The sequence below is a fragment of the Tinamus guttatus genome, unplaced genomic scaffold (genome assembly GCF_059628265.1).
Source record: "Tinamus guttatus ecotype Peru unplaced genomic scaffold, ASM5962826v1 Tinamus_guttatus_pri_ptg000149l, whole genome shotgun sequence".
Taxonomy (NCBI): domain Eukaryota; kingdom Metazoa; phylum Chordata; class Aves; order Tinamiformes; family Tinamidae; genus Tinamus; species Tinamus guttatus.
The window spans coordinates 1,024,715-1,041,627 of record NW_028288683.1 but is presented as its reverse complement, the minus strand read 5'-3'; the positions used below and the strand labels follow the sequence as shown (position 1 = coordinate 1,041,627).

Below are 16,913 nucleotides of genomic sequence, written 5' to 3'. Positions count from 1 at the left end.
TCAATGCTACCAGTCTTGTTTCTCATTTACATTAGAAGAAGAAAAAAAAAAAAGTTGAAAAATTACTGATTACTGAGTGGAAAAGCAGTTATTCTCATAGCAATACAATGTCCACTAATTCTGAGAACAGAAACAGGACATCAAGCAGAACAAGGTATGTTTTCTATATGTAAAATTCTAGCAACTCCAGTCTGTTTTGCAAGGAACTGAAGAAAACGGTGAGTGAAAGCGCAATACACTCAAACATCAGTGTTCTTATCCACATCAAAAGGCTGAATAGAATGAACTCTTATGCTCAGTAATGAGTCTGTTGAAGAGCAGCGAATAATTCTATAAATATTTAAGAGGGCTTCAAGGATTGCTTTGGCATGGAAACTAGAATTACCCTTCTACTTCCTCTTTGCTCTATTCTCATACCTATTCAAGGCAAACCGGATAACAGCATCCTGCAGAAAATGTACCTCTATATACCATATTCAAAATAAGCAATGCATGGCTCAATTACTTATTCAAAAGTTCTCTATCAATGCCTCCTCAAATGAAGCTATGAATGTGGCATATTAACATGAGCCATATGTAGACAAGGAATTTTCTCAAATCAAGGAGAGTAAAGACAACACTACTCAAGGGAAAAACAGACGTAAAAAGAGAGGAAAGCAGATTCAGATAAGATATTTCTGATAAAATTCAGGGTATAATTCAAGAATCCTACTGTGAATTATGTTATGTTTTTAAAGTCTCTAGTATAGATCATAAGTATTATTTGGTGCTTTTGTAAGAATATGCTGAACATATTTTTAAGAGATTTTTGATCTACATGACATAGCCTCAATAGACAGCATAGACATTTTATGCCAGTATCAGTACTTAACTGTATTTATTGTGGTCGAGGGAAAATAATACATTTCTCTACAGCTCCTACTGACCTCCCACCGAGTTCCAGAACATCAATATATTTCAGGATGTTGTTCATTTCAGAAGGCTTTTGATTTTCCAGTCTGATGCAAATGTTTAGTGACCTTTTATACCACCTTTTGAGGGCTGATTTACTTCATCTAGTCTTGTGGCCTTCAGAAATGTGTTCATTGACCTACTGTCTGATGTGCAGCCTTAGATAACTACCATGGATTAGCTTTTAAAACACCAAGAAAGCAGCATCAGAAACACTATCATGATGAACAGACTGTGCTGTGACAATTGTCTTCATTGTCTATGCTCAGTCCGTATTTCAGTAGGTTACCCATACTTCTCTTATACTCTTTACGACTGCATTTCTCCATTGATACACCCTATATCTATATTGACACACTTGGTCTTTTTACTAACATACACCACCAAAATATATTTTGCTACTGTCTTAGAAAGTTCAGTTGTGAAACTAAGGAATGTTTTCATATTCTTATGTTCAGATGCATTTAAATGTATATTTACAACTGATACTGTAATACTGATACACACTCCAAAAGCTGGTACTGTTACACACAATCAAAAGATATTTGCAATCAATATAGTTGTAAAACCATACAACAAAAAAGATACAAAAAATAGGTCTGTTATCTTTACCACAATTTTATGAATCCTACTATATATTCCCAATACAGAAAATCTAAAAAATAAAAATATTGCCACTGTACAATTATCTTCAATTTTGTCATGATTTATAAGACTGACCAGAACCTGTTAGTTGGATCTAAAGTACAAAATAAATATCCTTTCGCATTTAACACAAAGATCAGAGACTATTTCATAATAATTTAGAGTGCATGTTAATCTCAAGCTAATTAGCAACATGAGAAGTACGAGAGGATGGATGTTAATAAATTGTTGCTATTCTGAAGATCATTATTTATTTTCTATCACTAGCTTCACTTAAGTTCCTGGGGAACTACACAAGGAAGAATGAGAGGAAAATCACATCTGATTTTTCAGGAACAGTCCCCATGTTTCAAAAAACAGTTGCAATTTATAATTAAAAGCCAGAAAGAGTCAAGATAGTATATATTATCATGAATATATGATTGAAATGCTAATAATCAGCCATCATTCACCAAAAGAGAGTCTCTTTTTACATGCACCATTATATTCCTCTTATTTTAAGGCTCATAATAATATGTAATCCGAAATGATCACAAAGTAAATACTGTTACTTTTCTGTTAAAAGATAATATGCTGTTAGTGTTCAGACTGTGCACTTGGCAGACAAGGTGAATGTCAGCAGTGCATCCTCCTGAATGTTTATCTCTAAAAGATTATTTTTTGGTGAAAGCTCCCATTTTGAAATGCGGTAGAAACAGTCATCCATATCTATCAAGTTATGCTGGAACAGTGAGGGGTAAATTACTAAAGCTCTAGTGATTTACTCATTATCATCTCAAATAAACACACAAAACATCAGCATCAAAACAAAAAATCATAGTATTCTGAATTTAGAGTGAATAGCTTTTCCCTAATTTTACCTTGTCTTCTTCTGAAATTAAAATCACTGAACTAAATTTCCTATGTTTCAATAGCATCTCCATTCAAACATTTCTTGATCCCTTCCTGAGGGCTATAGCAGAAATGGTTTTAGAGGCAAGTAATAAGGGCAGTTTTGCAAGAACCTCAGGAAACTAGATTGTATCGAGGCTACAGAAATGTGTAAGAAGCACTAGTTTCAGCTTTTAAGTTCAATGCCAACGACCTGCTGTGGGACTGTGAGAAAGCACAGGCCCTGCTTGGCATCTTTGCTTCATGTCTCCCAGTGGGTCTGAAATACAAACAGTATTTATCTTTCCTGAAATTATTTTCCCTATGCAGGAGGAAAGAACAGAGGATAGGGGTTGATACATAGCCCTAAAAACTTTATTTAAAAGAAATTAAATCGTCAGTTTATATTTCTGGTGCTCATTCAAACAGCAGTAAGATGCAAAAATATTTTAGGCTTATTCAAACCATTTTTTTTTAAATCTGAAACAATAAAAGGAACACTTTGAAGGGAGCATAACACTACAGTTGATTTTGCCAGAAACAAACTCACCTACCACAAAAACCCAGTGAGTGAATCCAAGAAAATGCCACATCACATCTCTAGTCAGGCTGAGATAAGGTCTATCTTCTTAAAGGTACTGCATTATAAATTCTTCAAAAACAACCTCATTTTTCAAAAGTTTTATTGTTAAGTTTGAAGACTAGACAAGGTCATACTGGTTTTACATCATTCTACATGATATAAGTATATACAAAACCATTTGAATATTACACAGCTCGAAAGGTTGCAAAGGTCATTGTGTCTGAGATACTTCTGTACTTACTGACACATCAGAAGCCAGCACTGAATATTATAGTTCATATTTGTTTTATAGCAAAGATACACTCATTTAGTATCCTTAGTCTTCAAAACTAACACTAATTTGTATGCCGTCATTCCAAAAGAGAAAGTCAACCTCAAAATCAGAATCAGTTAATGGGGTAAGCCCTTAGTGGAAGGCAGATAAAACTAAGTCTTGTGCCTTTGTTTTATTTCTCATGTTACAGTAGTAGTACATTATAGAGCTTGAGAAAGGTGAAGTCTACCTACAAATACCTAACTGGCTCAGGGTGGACTTTAATTAGGAGAACATCTTCACTCTTGTTCAATGTCACTGCAACAATTAACACAAAATTTGAGGATTATTTCAAAATGTTTTTTCCATCTGCTCTTAAAAGGAGAACTCCAATGCTCTTTCTATATTTGGAATGCCAGTTGCATTCATCAGGCAAATACAGTAGTGTTAGCTTAGAATTTGTTCCTTAATCCCCATGATTTTCAGGCAATGAGAAAAATAAAATTAAAGGAAATAATCTTAACCATAGGCAACATCTGAATCTCATCTGTTTTATTAAATCTGAAATAATTCCATAGAAATCAAGAGTTATTTCAGATACTAGGAGCAGAAATTACTCCACAGCTGCACAGTGCCGTCTAAAGAAAGCTTTTTGTTAACTAAGGAATATATTGTTTAATGAGAAATATCCCCAGTACATCAGTTGAAAATGTAAGAGTAATATATATATGGTTCTTTTAGAAATCATTACAGTATTATCACAATGTCCAGAACCTTGTTTTCAGATTCTGAAGAATGCCAACAAATGAAATCCAACTAAGAATAAAAAGATGAAAATATTCAACTATAAATTGTATTACAAAACAGAATGACCGCATTAGGTAGCAGGACAACACTAGTTAATATGCAGATGAACAAGTAACAACTACCTTATTAAACCAAAGCATTAATCTTAAGAATACACTCAGGAATACACAGCAAATATTAGAAAACACCTTTAAAACAAACTGATGAACTTTGGCCTTCTACTGCTGGCCTTCCATTTTTGGCATAGACAGTCAAGTAGATTGTTTATGTGTGTTTATTCATATCTTTAATTAAATGCATGGCCAGTTGCAATTTTAAAGCAGGTAAATGGTTTTGGACCCCTTTAAATATTATGTACCCTCCTAAAAAGGTTAATATTTCAGACTTTTTTTTTTTGGAAGAGCCTAAAGTGTGAAATATGAGCAGAAAGTAATTTAAGAATACATCTGTCCTCTGTTATTCAGAATTTTTTGCTCTTCAAAAATACCATCATGATTGACTTTCTCTTTAAAATTGCTCACTACGCTTGAAGACCACTTCATATATACATCATTAAGGAATGCTGTTAACACAGTTTACAGACAAGACAGTAACAGTCTAGTGGCTTTTGTTATGCAGCACAAAGTAAAAAATAAAGAAAAACAAACTTAGCAGTGTTGCACAGGACCTCAACATTTCTCACACATACTTTTTACCTTTTACCTTCATGAGACTCTTCCTTAAAAGTCTTATGCCTTTAAATGTCTAAGCCTTATAAAACAAGTACTTGTATAAACAGAGTTTAAGGATTAAGTCATTTTATAGAATCAGAATGTTTTGTGTTTTAAAATACAGCAATTTAAGTGACACTATCAGAAAATGTCTGCAAATCAATCTCAAATTCTTGTTTGTAAAATTCCTGGCTGTTATTCTCGGGTCTTTCACAATAACATGGACTATATTTTGTCTGTGGTGGAGAATGTGAAATTAAACGCAAGTTTTGAAATCCAAACTATGTTGTTTCCAAAGTAAACTTTGCCCTTTGCACACTGTGGGCCAGCTAGTTGTTTATCTGGGAAGCAGGGCCCAGGTTCATATTTCAGAATTTTGGTTTCAGTGAGAACATATTAGTGACAACAAAGAAATTCAGCCACATTCGCTAAAACATGCAGTCCTCTATATCTAAATCAGCATGTTATGAAATTAAAATAATGACAATAAGAATCTTTCATGCCATTTACTCAGATAAATCAGACCCTAACCCTTTGGCTCCAGTAATTTTTAAGATTCCGGTGCTACAATAGCAAAAACTGGCCTTCACACAACACTTAGTCCCAGGAACTCCAGGTGCTTTACAGAATCAGGTATCACCATCTCCCTGCCACAGCGACACCATGACATAGGGAAGTGACTCGCCCAAGACTCCATGACAAATAAACCCCAGACCTGGGCCTGCAACGCACTCTCCTGACTCCTGTACAACACCCGAGATCTGCGAACCCGCACTGTCCCAGGGACTGCCTCGAGGAGTGAGCTTGGGAGTGAGTTACCTGCCTCGCTGCCAGGGAGCCTGGCGGCTGCTGCAGTGACACATCCACTGCCTCTTGCTCCTGCTTGGTGTGGCATGAGGCCTGGGCTGCGCATCAATTGCTTTCTACTACTATAGCCCTGGCATATTCATGCCCTTCCAACTAGTCTGCATTTTTTTCTCTTAAATCTACTTTTGATACCTTAAAACCAGCTCACAGCTCACTATCATGTTGTTAAAACACTGTAGTACACATGAAACATTCCTGTAGCTAAAACATGACAAAAACCAGCTTCCATGTGGCTCCAAAAAGACATGGTCAGGAGCGCATTCCAAGAGCCCAGCTTTTATCAGTGCCTACAGCCCCTGTTGCACTCCTGTTTGGGAGGATCTGTGTGACAGGCGTCACAAAAAGAGCCTAGCAGGGTGCCTCGTGGGAGTAAGGGAAATGCTCCTTATGGGTATCTTTTAGCACCTAAGTGCTTCATCCCACAGTTTCCTCCTCACAGGAATGAAGGAGGCTTCTGATCGAAGTAACCAGGCAGGCAACTCCATCTAGGGTTGTGTGCTCACTCCTGGGCAATGCACAAAATGGGCTCAAGATTCATGCTACATCATGTGCCTGTATCCATGAGAGTACTTAAGATGAGATACCACAAGTACCCTGGAGTCTAATCTCAGCCTCCCTGGGAAAAAAAAAAAAAAAAGTCATCTCAAGCAGCATTAATAAACTTTGACAAATTCATTAACTTCAAAATACACTGATGGCAGATTTTGTTCCATATGCAGACAGGCTACCTCTTTAAAAGAAAATAACAGTGAGTTAAACAGAGAAGATGGAGATTATGTCCCTAGCATGCAAAATAAGGGATAAAAATGAGGTTATCCAGAAAAATCCCCAGTCGCATGGACTCTGCAGTTTAGACATATGTATTGAAAGGTAGCTTGCAATATCACAGGTATGGTATTTTTATAGTACCACAGAATATTTTCCTAAATATATGTCATTCTGACAGTGTCTGATAGGCACAAGGGAAACAATTACTATAACGCAGTCATCCCAGAGAAAACTTATTGCTAAAAGCTGCAGTATCACTTTTTGCAAGTAAGATGACAGTATGATTTATGGAGAATTTGTGAGCCCAGTGTTTCTAAAGCTGTAAATGAGCTTTGTCATGCTATTTCTCTTTTCTTGTAAAAAGGATGCTGCTGTTTTTCCCTAACACATTTCAACCAGTGTGAACAACTTAAAAAGAAACTAGAAATATAATTCCACAGCAAAAGGGACAACACCGTAACAGATTTAAAGGACAAAATTGGATTGGATCATTTAAAGGGCAGGCTTAGACCTCTTTGTGAAAGACAGTTAGCGGCCTACCATAAAGTTAGCACTTGTTCATGAAAAACCCATTCAGCTTCCTATAGGTTTTGCACAGTTTCTTCTATTGAGAGACTTTTGGGGAGAAAGTTGCGATGCCTAACGAAAATCCATGTCAGTCCTCCTCTGTGCAGCCCAACAGCTCTGACCGTAAGGTGATCCTGCCATACCATGACCATGGGAGGATCCTGATGTGCCGAGCATAGATTGGAGGGTCAATGACATTCTTTCGGTGTGTTTCATTGTCAAAATTTCCCTGGAAGACCTGAAAGGTAGGGAAGACAAAGATTAATATCTATATTGCCCTTTGTGAATGCTGAGCAATGATGGAAGGAGTGAAGGAAATGCAAAGAAGTATTTCTTCTCACCCCACTCCCCTTTCCTCTGCTCCCCATATAAAACCAGACCCCTGCCAGATTCAACGAAGACTCTTCCTCTGTAGATAGTTTTCACAGCAAACAACTCCTCCTGGTTGGCATTTCAAATCACGTCTAATGAGTACTGGATCAAGCATAGCCCAGAAGTAGAACTACATTCTTCTTTCATGAAACTGTAAATACAGTATTTTTCAAAGATATAGGGGAATATATTCTATTGTAAGACTGGATACCTAAAACAGAAAAATGCCCTAGTGAAATAATGTCACTTTGCTAAGCAAGAACTACTCTGTGACTGTGATCTTTGCTACAAGCTAGATATTGAAACATTTTCAAAGCATGAGTTATGGCTGTGATGCCCAGTTCTGCAGTGCCGAAAAGATACACTTGACTATGGAAGTGTTATTTGCAGTACTGAATTAGCAGCATAATTACCCACCCTAAGCCAGATCCCAGCTTATGTGGTTATGACACAGTTTTGGAGTCTCTGGACAGTTCCCTGATCACCCTTGCGCACTTTTGCTCGACACTGATGCTGCAAAGGGCACATGAAAGCTTAATTACGGCCCATGCATTTCATGGGCTAGGGATCTCAGAGGTGGTGATTAGCCAAATGTGCTCAGCCCCAGTGCAGATGTAGCCTTTGATTCAAAGGGCTGAGATTGATCAGCAGTTCTGTGAGCATCCACAGCCTCATTGCAAAAGTTATATCAAAACCATTAACATTTAAAAAATTAAATGTCTTTTTACTTGACATTTATATCATCTCAAATTAATCCAGGGAGATGCAGCTATGTTTTTCACACAGAAGAACACAAATAAAGTACAGAAGAAATTTTATTACTTATGAACACAGTTTGTAAACAACAGTGTATCTTATTGTAGAGTTAGAGATTATCAAAGATACTATTTTTTGTCAAACAAAAAGTCAGTGTATGATATAACAGCATCAGTTAGCGGGGACATCTGTGACTGTGTTAAAACAACAATAACAATAACAAACAGAGTATGGTGTAGTGCATGCTAAGATTTATTTCCATTTGCAGGAATAGACCAATATATAAGTTCTCTGACTTCAGCTTGTGTTAAGACATAGCCAGATTTTTCCCCTAGTTGCCACTACTGAAATTCAAAGATCACAATACTCCTTTTTGGCAAAACAAGCAGAGTATCCTCTCAGGATATTTTTAGTTTATATGATGGGAAACGTTCATTCCCTTCCTATATCAGCCACATGCATTTCATTTATATGATCTGTATTTGCTGAATTTTCAGTGGTCTATTTGAAATGAAAGGATGGGTTAAGTTTTTATTAACAAGGAAAAAATATGAACCTCCCTGGAACAAGTGCTTTTGTGACTGAATTGGTGCAGAATGACAAGTTTGTTGGAAGTTCTGAGGAAAAACATCAGAGGTTGAATTCAAAAGAGACTAAACTACTATTTTAGCCCTTAAGATTGCTCTTTCTTGACCTGTTTATAAAACACTGTATGAAAATCTTCACTTTTTGGTCTCCATGTTGTATATTTTCCTTGAATTTTGAAAGCTTCTCCAAGGTGGGAGAATTGGCATTTTAGTCAAAATACGTGTATCCTCTATAAGTGACGTTCTTTCACAAGTGATAAATTTCCCTTCTAGTTTGGCACCTCAATAATGCAGAGACTGGAAAATTAAAGCATCTAGCAGTTAAGATAAATAGATAAAATTATAGAAGACTGACCATAGAAAGAATCGTGCTATGAGTCTGAAGAGGAAAAAAAAATATTACCTTAGAAAAACTGTTTGCTGTTTGTATACAGTATTGATTACATTAGTCAGCTGGAGCTTGGCCTAACAAAATTGCTTCTGAATTTGAGTTTCATTTGTGGCAATATGACATAGAATAAAAGGTAGCAAGTTCATTATTTTAAAATTGTAGGGTGGCATTCCCTCAACATATATAATAGAGAGCTCAGAAAGACTAAAAAGGAAAGCTTTTCCTATTTGATTTCTCACCCATGCATGCAAAATATCCACTGATATTTCAAAATATTTTACCAAGATAGATAATAAGCACTGCAGAACTACAATTCTTGCTGCAGAGCTAACGGAAAATCCTTTTAATCTCTATTTTATTTTCCCTTTGGAAGATGTAATTCACAGACAACATTTCAACTAAAGCTTTGAGTAAAAAATGTATTTGTTTACCACAGGAACCTAGAGCTCCAGCATTCATCTTCACATATAACTATGCAAAATAAATAAAAGTAGGTAATGCAAACCAAGCAAGAAATACAGTTAAACAAGGCAGGAATTTATGTCATTTACTTAGAACAGAAAAAAAAGGAGGTAAATTTTATTTCTAACTAACTCACACGTGATTTCCTTAGTACTTGAAATCATACTCACCTGTTTTAGAGAGGGCAAGTTAACCTACATAAACCTGAAATTCATTTTGGAACCTCCCTCCAAAATTCAAGATAAAGTCTCAAAGAATTAAGTCAATGTTCAAGAAGAGAAGGCGGATTTTGAGGGAAAAAAAATTTACAAGAACGTGGAAGAAGCTTTCCCAGTATCCACAAATAAGACTAGCATGAAATATAATGTTTCTAGAGCAAATCTATTGTTTGATTCTACTATCTTTGCTGTGGACCCACAGCAAATTTATTACAGGAAAAATATGCTCTGTCATCTTCATTTTTACCTCAGCCTAGCTTCTCTAATGGCAACAAGAAAATAGGAAAAGAAAAACATTGTTTTAGTAGCCAAAAGTAAGGTTTGCCTTAATTACCTTTTGCTTTGTGGCCAAATAATCAATTAGATGAACCAACTAAGCAATTAAAAGCTCCTGAAGACCTGATAGGCTATTTTGATAAATAATCACCACTCACATTGGTTTCTGTGTAGCACTTTTGAGTGTAAAACATTTCTGCAAATTTTAGCGATTATTTACTAGCATTCAATAAACAGATCTTGCAATAATAATGTAAAGTATAAGAAATTTGTCAGATAAATGCCCAATGACAATAAAAGCAATATGAAAAAAAAATCAAGAAATGGAGAATACAGTGCTAAGTACAAACAAGAATAAAATATTAATATCTCAGTGCATAAATCCAGAGAACATCTACATATTTCAGGGTGGGTGCAGCTATGGTCTTCCCCTACCTCTAATTGGACAGGAAATACAGAGTGAAATGGCCAAAAACATGAAAAAAGGTCCATTAGAAGATGACTGAATAGACTTAGGCTGCTGAAACAAGACATAATAGATGCCTATAAAATCATTAATAGCATGAGAAAAAAGTAGAAAATATTACACTGTTCCCCTATGAAAACAGGCAAGGAACGAAGAATGAGAGTAAGTTTGTGGTTTAGTCCCCTTAAAAGTCATTGTTCTCCATACAACACAAATTTAAACTAAGGCATTCTTTCCCACAATACTTAAGTATTGTTAAAGTTCAGATAAATCACTCAAGGCAAAATCATTCAAGGATTATTAAACGCACAGAAGACAGCCAGAGGCTGGGAGGGTACACTACAGATAAATTACAGCCCTCTTGCTTTTTCTTCTCTAGGCATCTACTGTGGATGCTTCCTGCCTTGAAGAGAGGGCACTGGTATATGCAGAGCCTCAGCACAGCAGCTTGCATGTTATACCTACTTATGTTTACAAAGGTCAATTTAAGCCCTTCCTTTTTGGACATCCTATTCTAGAATGCTAAAAAAAAAAAATAATAAGAGATCTACTGCTGTCAGTCTGTATGCTTACAGACTGTAATGTACAGACTATGTAATTTCCTAAAATATTCACTCAGAAGCCTCAGCAAGTTTACACATACACAACCCTCCAATGTATGTGTAGATTCTGTGTAGCTTAGTCTCTTACAGCTGTTATAAAAGTTAAAAAGTAGAAAATATATATTACTGCACTTTTAATAAGAAAATTTATTATCAGGTCATGTAAATGAGAGAAAAAATCTGGAAAATATATAATGGTACTCTGCATGCAGATTTCTAAAACATAAACAAATCTTGTTTACAATTGTGTCAAACAAACAATTTTAATACCTTGCCTTCAAATGCACTAAGATTTTTCAGCATAACTAAGCATTATACGGCATAAGAACAGATCTGGATAATGACAATGTAAGTTGATTCATTATTATTTATTCTATGACAGAACAATTTAGAATATATATCTGGAGGAAAATAGCTTGGGAAAACCAGAATGTATTGGTGAAGATTTGCTCCAAACACAAAGCTCCACGGATGTCCATGGAGCTAGACAAACAGGTGGCTGCAGCGGGCAAGGTCATTTGTGGATGTGCAAGGACGATGGAAATTCAAAGACTCCATAGAGAATCTTCGCATGGTCTCATGACTTGTAGAAACTTAAACTAGATGAAAAGTCTGCACTGGTTATAGAATTTGGTTTGTGCTATAATGGAAGACAACAGAGACTTTTACATTCAAGCCTCAAGTTGAAGTCACAAAATCTGCTGAGCCTTAACACAGTTTTTACTACAAGCAGAATGTTTTAAATAGTTCTTACTACTGGAAAAGTTAATTCTGCACCCATTAGAGGAAGTTTATTTAAAAAGAATAGTTAAATCTCGCTTTTATTTGGAATTAGCTTCAGTTTAGAATATCTCAACTTTATTAAGGGCATAGTATTAAAATGGCATCAACTCATTTCAATTTTAAAAACAAGCTACATGAAAAAAAAAAAGATAGTCATTTCTACTTCTTTTGAGAACATTTTATTTCTTTATTACTGTCCATTAAAGAATGTCTGCTCAAGCAAGTGAGAAGCTGCAGATCTGAGCAGTCCCTAAGTTAAAGAGTTTTTTGTTCTTCTCAGGGTAACTCTTTTCATTACAAAGAGTGACCAGTGAACACCACAACATCAAAAATAGTAGAAGAGGCCTTGAAATTTATTGTGCTCTTAAGTAGAGCTACTATATATGGGTGCATTTTAGTGCTACTGAATTCCCACAGAAGATACTTCCCACTATGTAAGTCTGAGCATGCAATTTTTTAGATACATACAGATATATGTACATAGACATGCATGAGTGTGATAGCATGTACGTGCACACATTCACACGAAGTCATGAAGTTTATACAGCAACTTAGAATAAAAAAAAAACAAAAGGACACTCTTCCTTTTTAGATGGTGTATATATAAAATCTGCTTGGACCGGTCAGGGTCTTACACTCCTGGTCTTAACCATTCTCCTTTCTCCTTCTTCACCTGCTACTTTGTCAGAGGGTGGAATAGAGAGTCATAAGTTGCTTGGCAGGGACTGGGTAACCAGCCAAAAATTGCCCAGTGTCAGGAGAAAGATTGTTTTTTCCTCTCTTTGTGATACATGAATAAGAACATGCATTATATGATTTCTATTATTTCCTCTAGCTCGCAATAGATACAGGACAGATAATAGTTTTGAACTCATAAATCATACTATCACATTTTTGCTATTTTTCACCTGAAATCTACTGGTGCCACTTAAATTGGAATTTACTCCACGGTATGTAGTACAGAAAAGGTTTATGATGAAAGGTCGAAGTCAAGCAAAAAGAGAAGTATTTCAAAAACTCCCCTTCAAATATGTTTACAGAAATCAAAAGTGGATTTGGTTAATATGAGCGCATTATTGTTAATATAAGCACATTGCCTTGCTTTGGTTCACAGAGGGATAGAGCTATCTTTTTACATATATGCAGGCTCCTGCCTGCAGTTGCTATGCAATTAACTAGAGCTTCAGATGACATAATTTATATCTCTAGTTGTTCTTCCATTTTTTACAGAAATCCAGTGGCCATTTGCATATTGGACATTTCCTACATGCCTTTGAATGCTCATTCTACCTTTGATTGTTCATAATGATGGACTGCTGCACACTTCTGGATTCAGTTCGGCTACTTTCAAAAACATCCTCATCTTACTTTACAAAATAGCCTCTAAAATGCCATTTGACATTGCAGTTGGCCTTGGGTTATATATAGCGGGCACTACAAATTAGAACTTACATTCAGAATGTGACTAAAAAAATACCCAGTGAAATTTGCTTTAGCTATCCTTAATATCGGAGCTCTAGTGAGCTACTGACCCCTAGTTGAGAAAAACAAGATAGCTACTAACTCAGGTCTTTTTTTTCTAAAATATTTTAAAATATATTTTCTTCCTTCTTTTCAACTAAGTTTTTGTTTGTTTGTTTTGTTGTTGGTTTTTTTCCCTCTCAGGAGAATGGGAAAAACATTGATTTTTTTTAAGGAACTCATTCAAACTATTTACAAAAATGAGAACGGCATTTTTTAAATACATGCTTTTTTTTTTTTCCAGTACCCTTTTCTTTGCATTCAAAGTATTTCAGCATAGTTACAAACTTAAATGAGTGGCCGATTAAAAAGCAGAAGCTAAACAGAAGCTGCAGAAACTATTGTTCTTGTACATCTTTTCCATCTTTTTTTTTCTTGCATCTTTTTCGTTTTGAAAGTGTACAACAAAGAAAACTGAAGCTAGAAGACTCTCTTTCCTTCTATTTGAAACAACTGATTATTTGTTTCAGACTCATCAAAGATAGTGGCTGGTGAACAAGAAATACTCAGCTTTTATTTCTCTGCGAAAAGTAACCTGAAAAATGATGAACGGCCAAATATGAACAGTTTCAGGAATTCACTAAAATCTATTCATACATTAGCACTCATTCTGTAAACGACTGAAAAGGGAAGATGTTCAATACCAGCCACGATTAAACAATACATTCCTATTTTAATGTGTTTTAAAGTCATGATCACTGAGAAGACTCACAAGATGAACACAGAATGAATAAATAACCCACAAAGGGAGAAATCTATAGATTTTATCTTTCTCGGAAGAAATCCAGATCTTCAGCTAATAAAGAGAATGAAAAAGGGTAGATTATGAGTTACTTATATGTGGCGTACTTGCCGATGTCTGCATTCTTCAGTGGCGACGGGACAGAGCAAACATTTTCTTAGAGTTTCACTTTGCTGTGAAAACACCGCTCCTTTAAAAATATTCTTGCATTTTGGGTCATCTCAGAAATTATAACTTCCAACCTTGAGCTAAGTTCATTTGATCACATTCTGCCTTTAATTGTTCATGATTTGTTAAGGCATCGTAATAAGATACATCTATTTTATTTTTAGTGACGTTAATTAATATGGGAAGTGAGATGTTTTAATAAGACAGTGATGAAGAGTTTTCCGTTGTTCTTAATGGATTATGCACAGAGCAATTAACAATCCATCTGATGATGAAAGCAAAAAGAATTTAATTGCTTTGGCAAATGTTATAAACAAGAATAGACTAGCACAGTGCTGTTAAGTGAGATTACATTTTCTTGTAGATGTGCCTGTGACTGTGCTTTTCACTGGTGACTGGATTGCATGTCGTCCTTTTCAATATAATGAAAGCAGCAGTTCACCAGTAGAGGTTTGGCTTGAAGAAGACATTTCTTCCACAGTAATGTTTTGTTTTTAAATGCCAGGGATTTGGAAGGGGATGCGTACAAAGCACTGAGGGGACTGTCACTTATATTGAACACCTTTACAGTATGTCTATGAAAGCAGAGTTGTTTGTTTCCAATTTTTATCTGACAACCAATTATGCTAGACACATCCAAAACCCCAGGCTTCAGGACCTTCTCAGATGGATGGCTAAAGCAACTGTGTTGTGTTTTCCCCATCTCAAAGTCTTTCAGCTGTTTGTGTTTACCTTTCACTAATATTGAGTGTACGTTTAACAAATCAATTAAAAATCAGTGAAATTTAAGCAATGCCGCTCTCTAATCCCTCATCAATAAGATCTACCTATATTCATACAATATACACACAGACATATGTGTATATATATATATATATCCAAATCTCACTGCTTTCAAAAATACAAAACGAGTTGGCATATACAAACGGTGTTCATTTTTATGAAAAAAAGTTTATTATAAGAAAAAATAAGTACAAGCAGGAACATTTATTTCCCTGAATATAAATGTTGAAAACACCAGATTTGAGACATCTATTAACAGTCACATCAGCCATCTGGTATTTTTGTTAATGTGTCTTGTTCCAATTAGGGAAAATTATCTAAAATCTTTAATAAATAAGTAAAATTGCCAGTTTTCTTAATATTTCCCTTCAGAAATGCATATACTGTAATTTCTTTAACTATTCAGATATTTGCAATTTAAAATGTTATACAGTTTAAAGGAAATGCATAATGAATAATATCCTAAATAATATGTGAAAAAAATAAATGTTTCAAGGTAAATCTATCAATAACCTTATATTTTCTTTATACCTGGCCACTAAACATTTGCAAATGAAGTTGTGAAGATGTTACGTTTGACATTAATTTAATAGTGTAGTGAAAAAGGATCTTTCCACAGGGTATTTGAAATCCTAAAATGAATAATTTCCTGGAAAAAAAATCAACACAAAATTACTAGATAGTCGTGAACACTCAAGATATGCTTTACAGAAAATAGTATATCCTTATCAAAATATGGACTGGGACATTGTTCTCCAAGACACAAATAAATTACTGTTTATATACATTCTCCTGTAAAGTTAAAGGAAGGAATAATTCAATTAAATGGTGCACTGTAAAGTTTTATGTCTCATATTTAATGGCCTTAAATCAGATGCATTACACTGATACCTATGCTATTGCAGCACTGTGAATGTCGTTCTGTTATATGATTTTTTTTTATTCACTTTGACTTTTATCTGTGGGACCCCAGGCATATGAACTGCATAAAGCAGAATATAGACAAAAATCTATAGGCTTTCAGCACTGGAGTTACTGAAAACTTAATCCTCTGTAAACACAATGCATATATCAATTTTATAATTACCTTACCTTATCCTTCTTTTGTTTTTCATCCTGGTATATGATCCAGTGCTCCCCATCATTACTGTAAGCCAGCTTGTAGGATCCCACAAACTGGACATGACCGAAATCTTTAGCTCCTTGTGTAATTATGCCAGTGACTTTCGTAGGGACAAGCAGGTCAACCTATAAAAACAAAACAGAAATAAGAAAAAATACAGGAGAAAATGATTAAAACAGGCTCTGCTCACAGCACGACTTCATATCACACAAACGTAAAAGTGGTGCATCATGACACACATTATTAGAAGTCAGGAAAATCAGGGTTGTTAAGAAACACCTAAAAGCAGGGTGGATAAGGACCCTGCAGAGTTCAAGTGGTGGCTTTGCATAGTTTCAGAACTCTGACTACTGCAGGATCTAGTTCAATTTACTTTGGGTAGGAAAGGAATTAGGATTAGAAGAGAGTGACACAATACTCTCCTTCAGTGTTGCTCTTCCAACAGATGCTGACAAAATACATGACAGTTTTCCTTTTTCTTCTCCAAATACTGAGTCAACATTACATCATGAATTAGTTTGATTTCTTTTTCTGTTTGTTCATTATTGTTTGTAATTCCTTATGGCAGAACAGTACTAATCTTGCACCACTTCCTATTGTGCTAGGTGCTGTACAAATTCTCAACAAAACAGTGTTTCCTGT

General features: G+C 35.3%; 1 protein-coding gene across 1 annotated transcript in view; it reads right to left on the bottom strand.

Moving 5' to 3' along the window:
• Positions 1-6,517: 6,517 nt before the first annotated feature.
• Positions 6,518-16,913, bottom strand: part of EDIL3 (EGF like and discoidin domains 3) — a 224,305-nt gene continuing 213,909 nt past the window's right edge. The window contains exons 10-11 of the mRNA XM_088522101.1: positions 16,241-16,396; positions 6,518-7,259 (exon numbers count right to left, since the gene is read on the bottom strand). Of these exons, the coding sequence (XP_088378227.1) occupies positions 7,110-7,259; positions 16,241-16,396 (306 nt within the window). The 3' untranslated portion in view covers positions 6,518-7,109. The remainder of the gene's footprint in view (positions 7,260-16,240; positions 16,397-16,913) is intronic.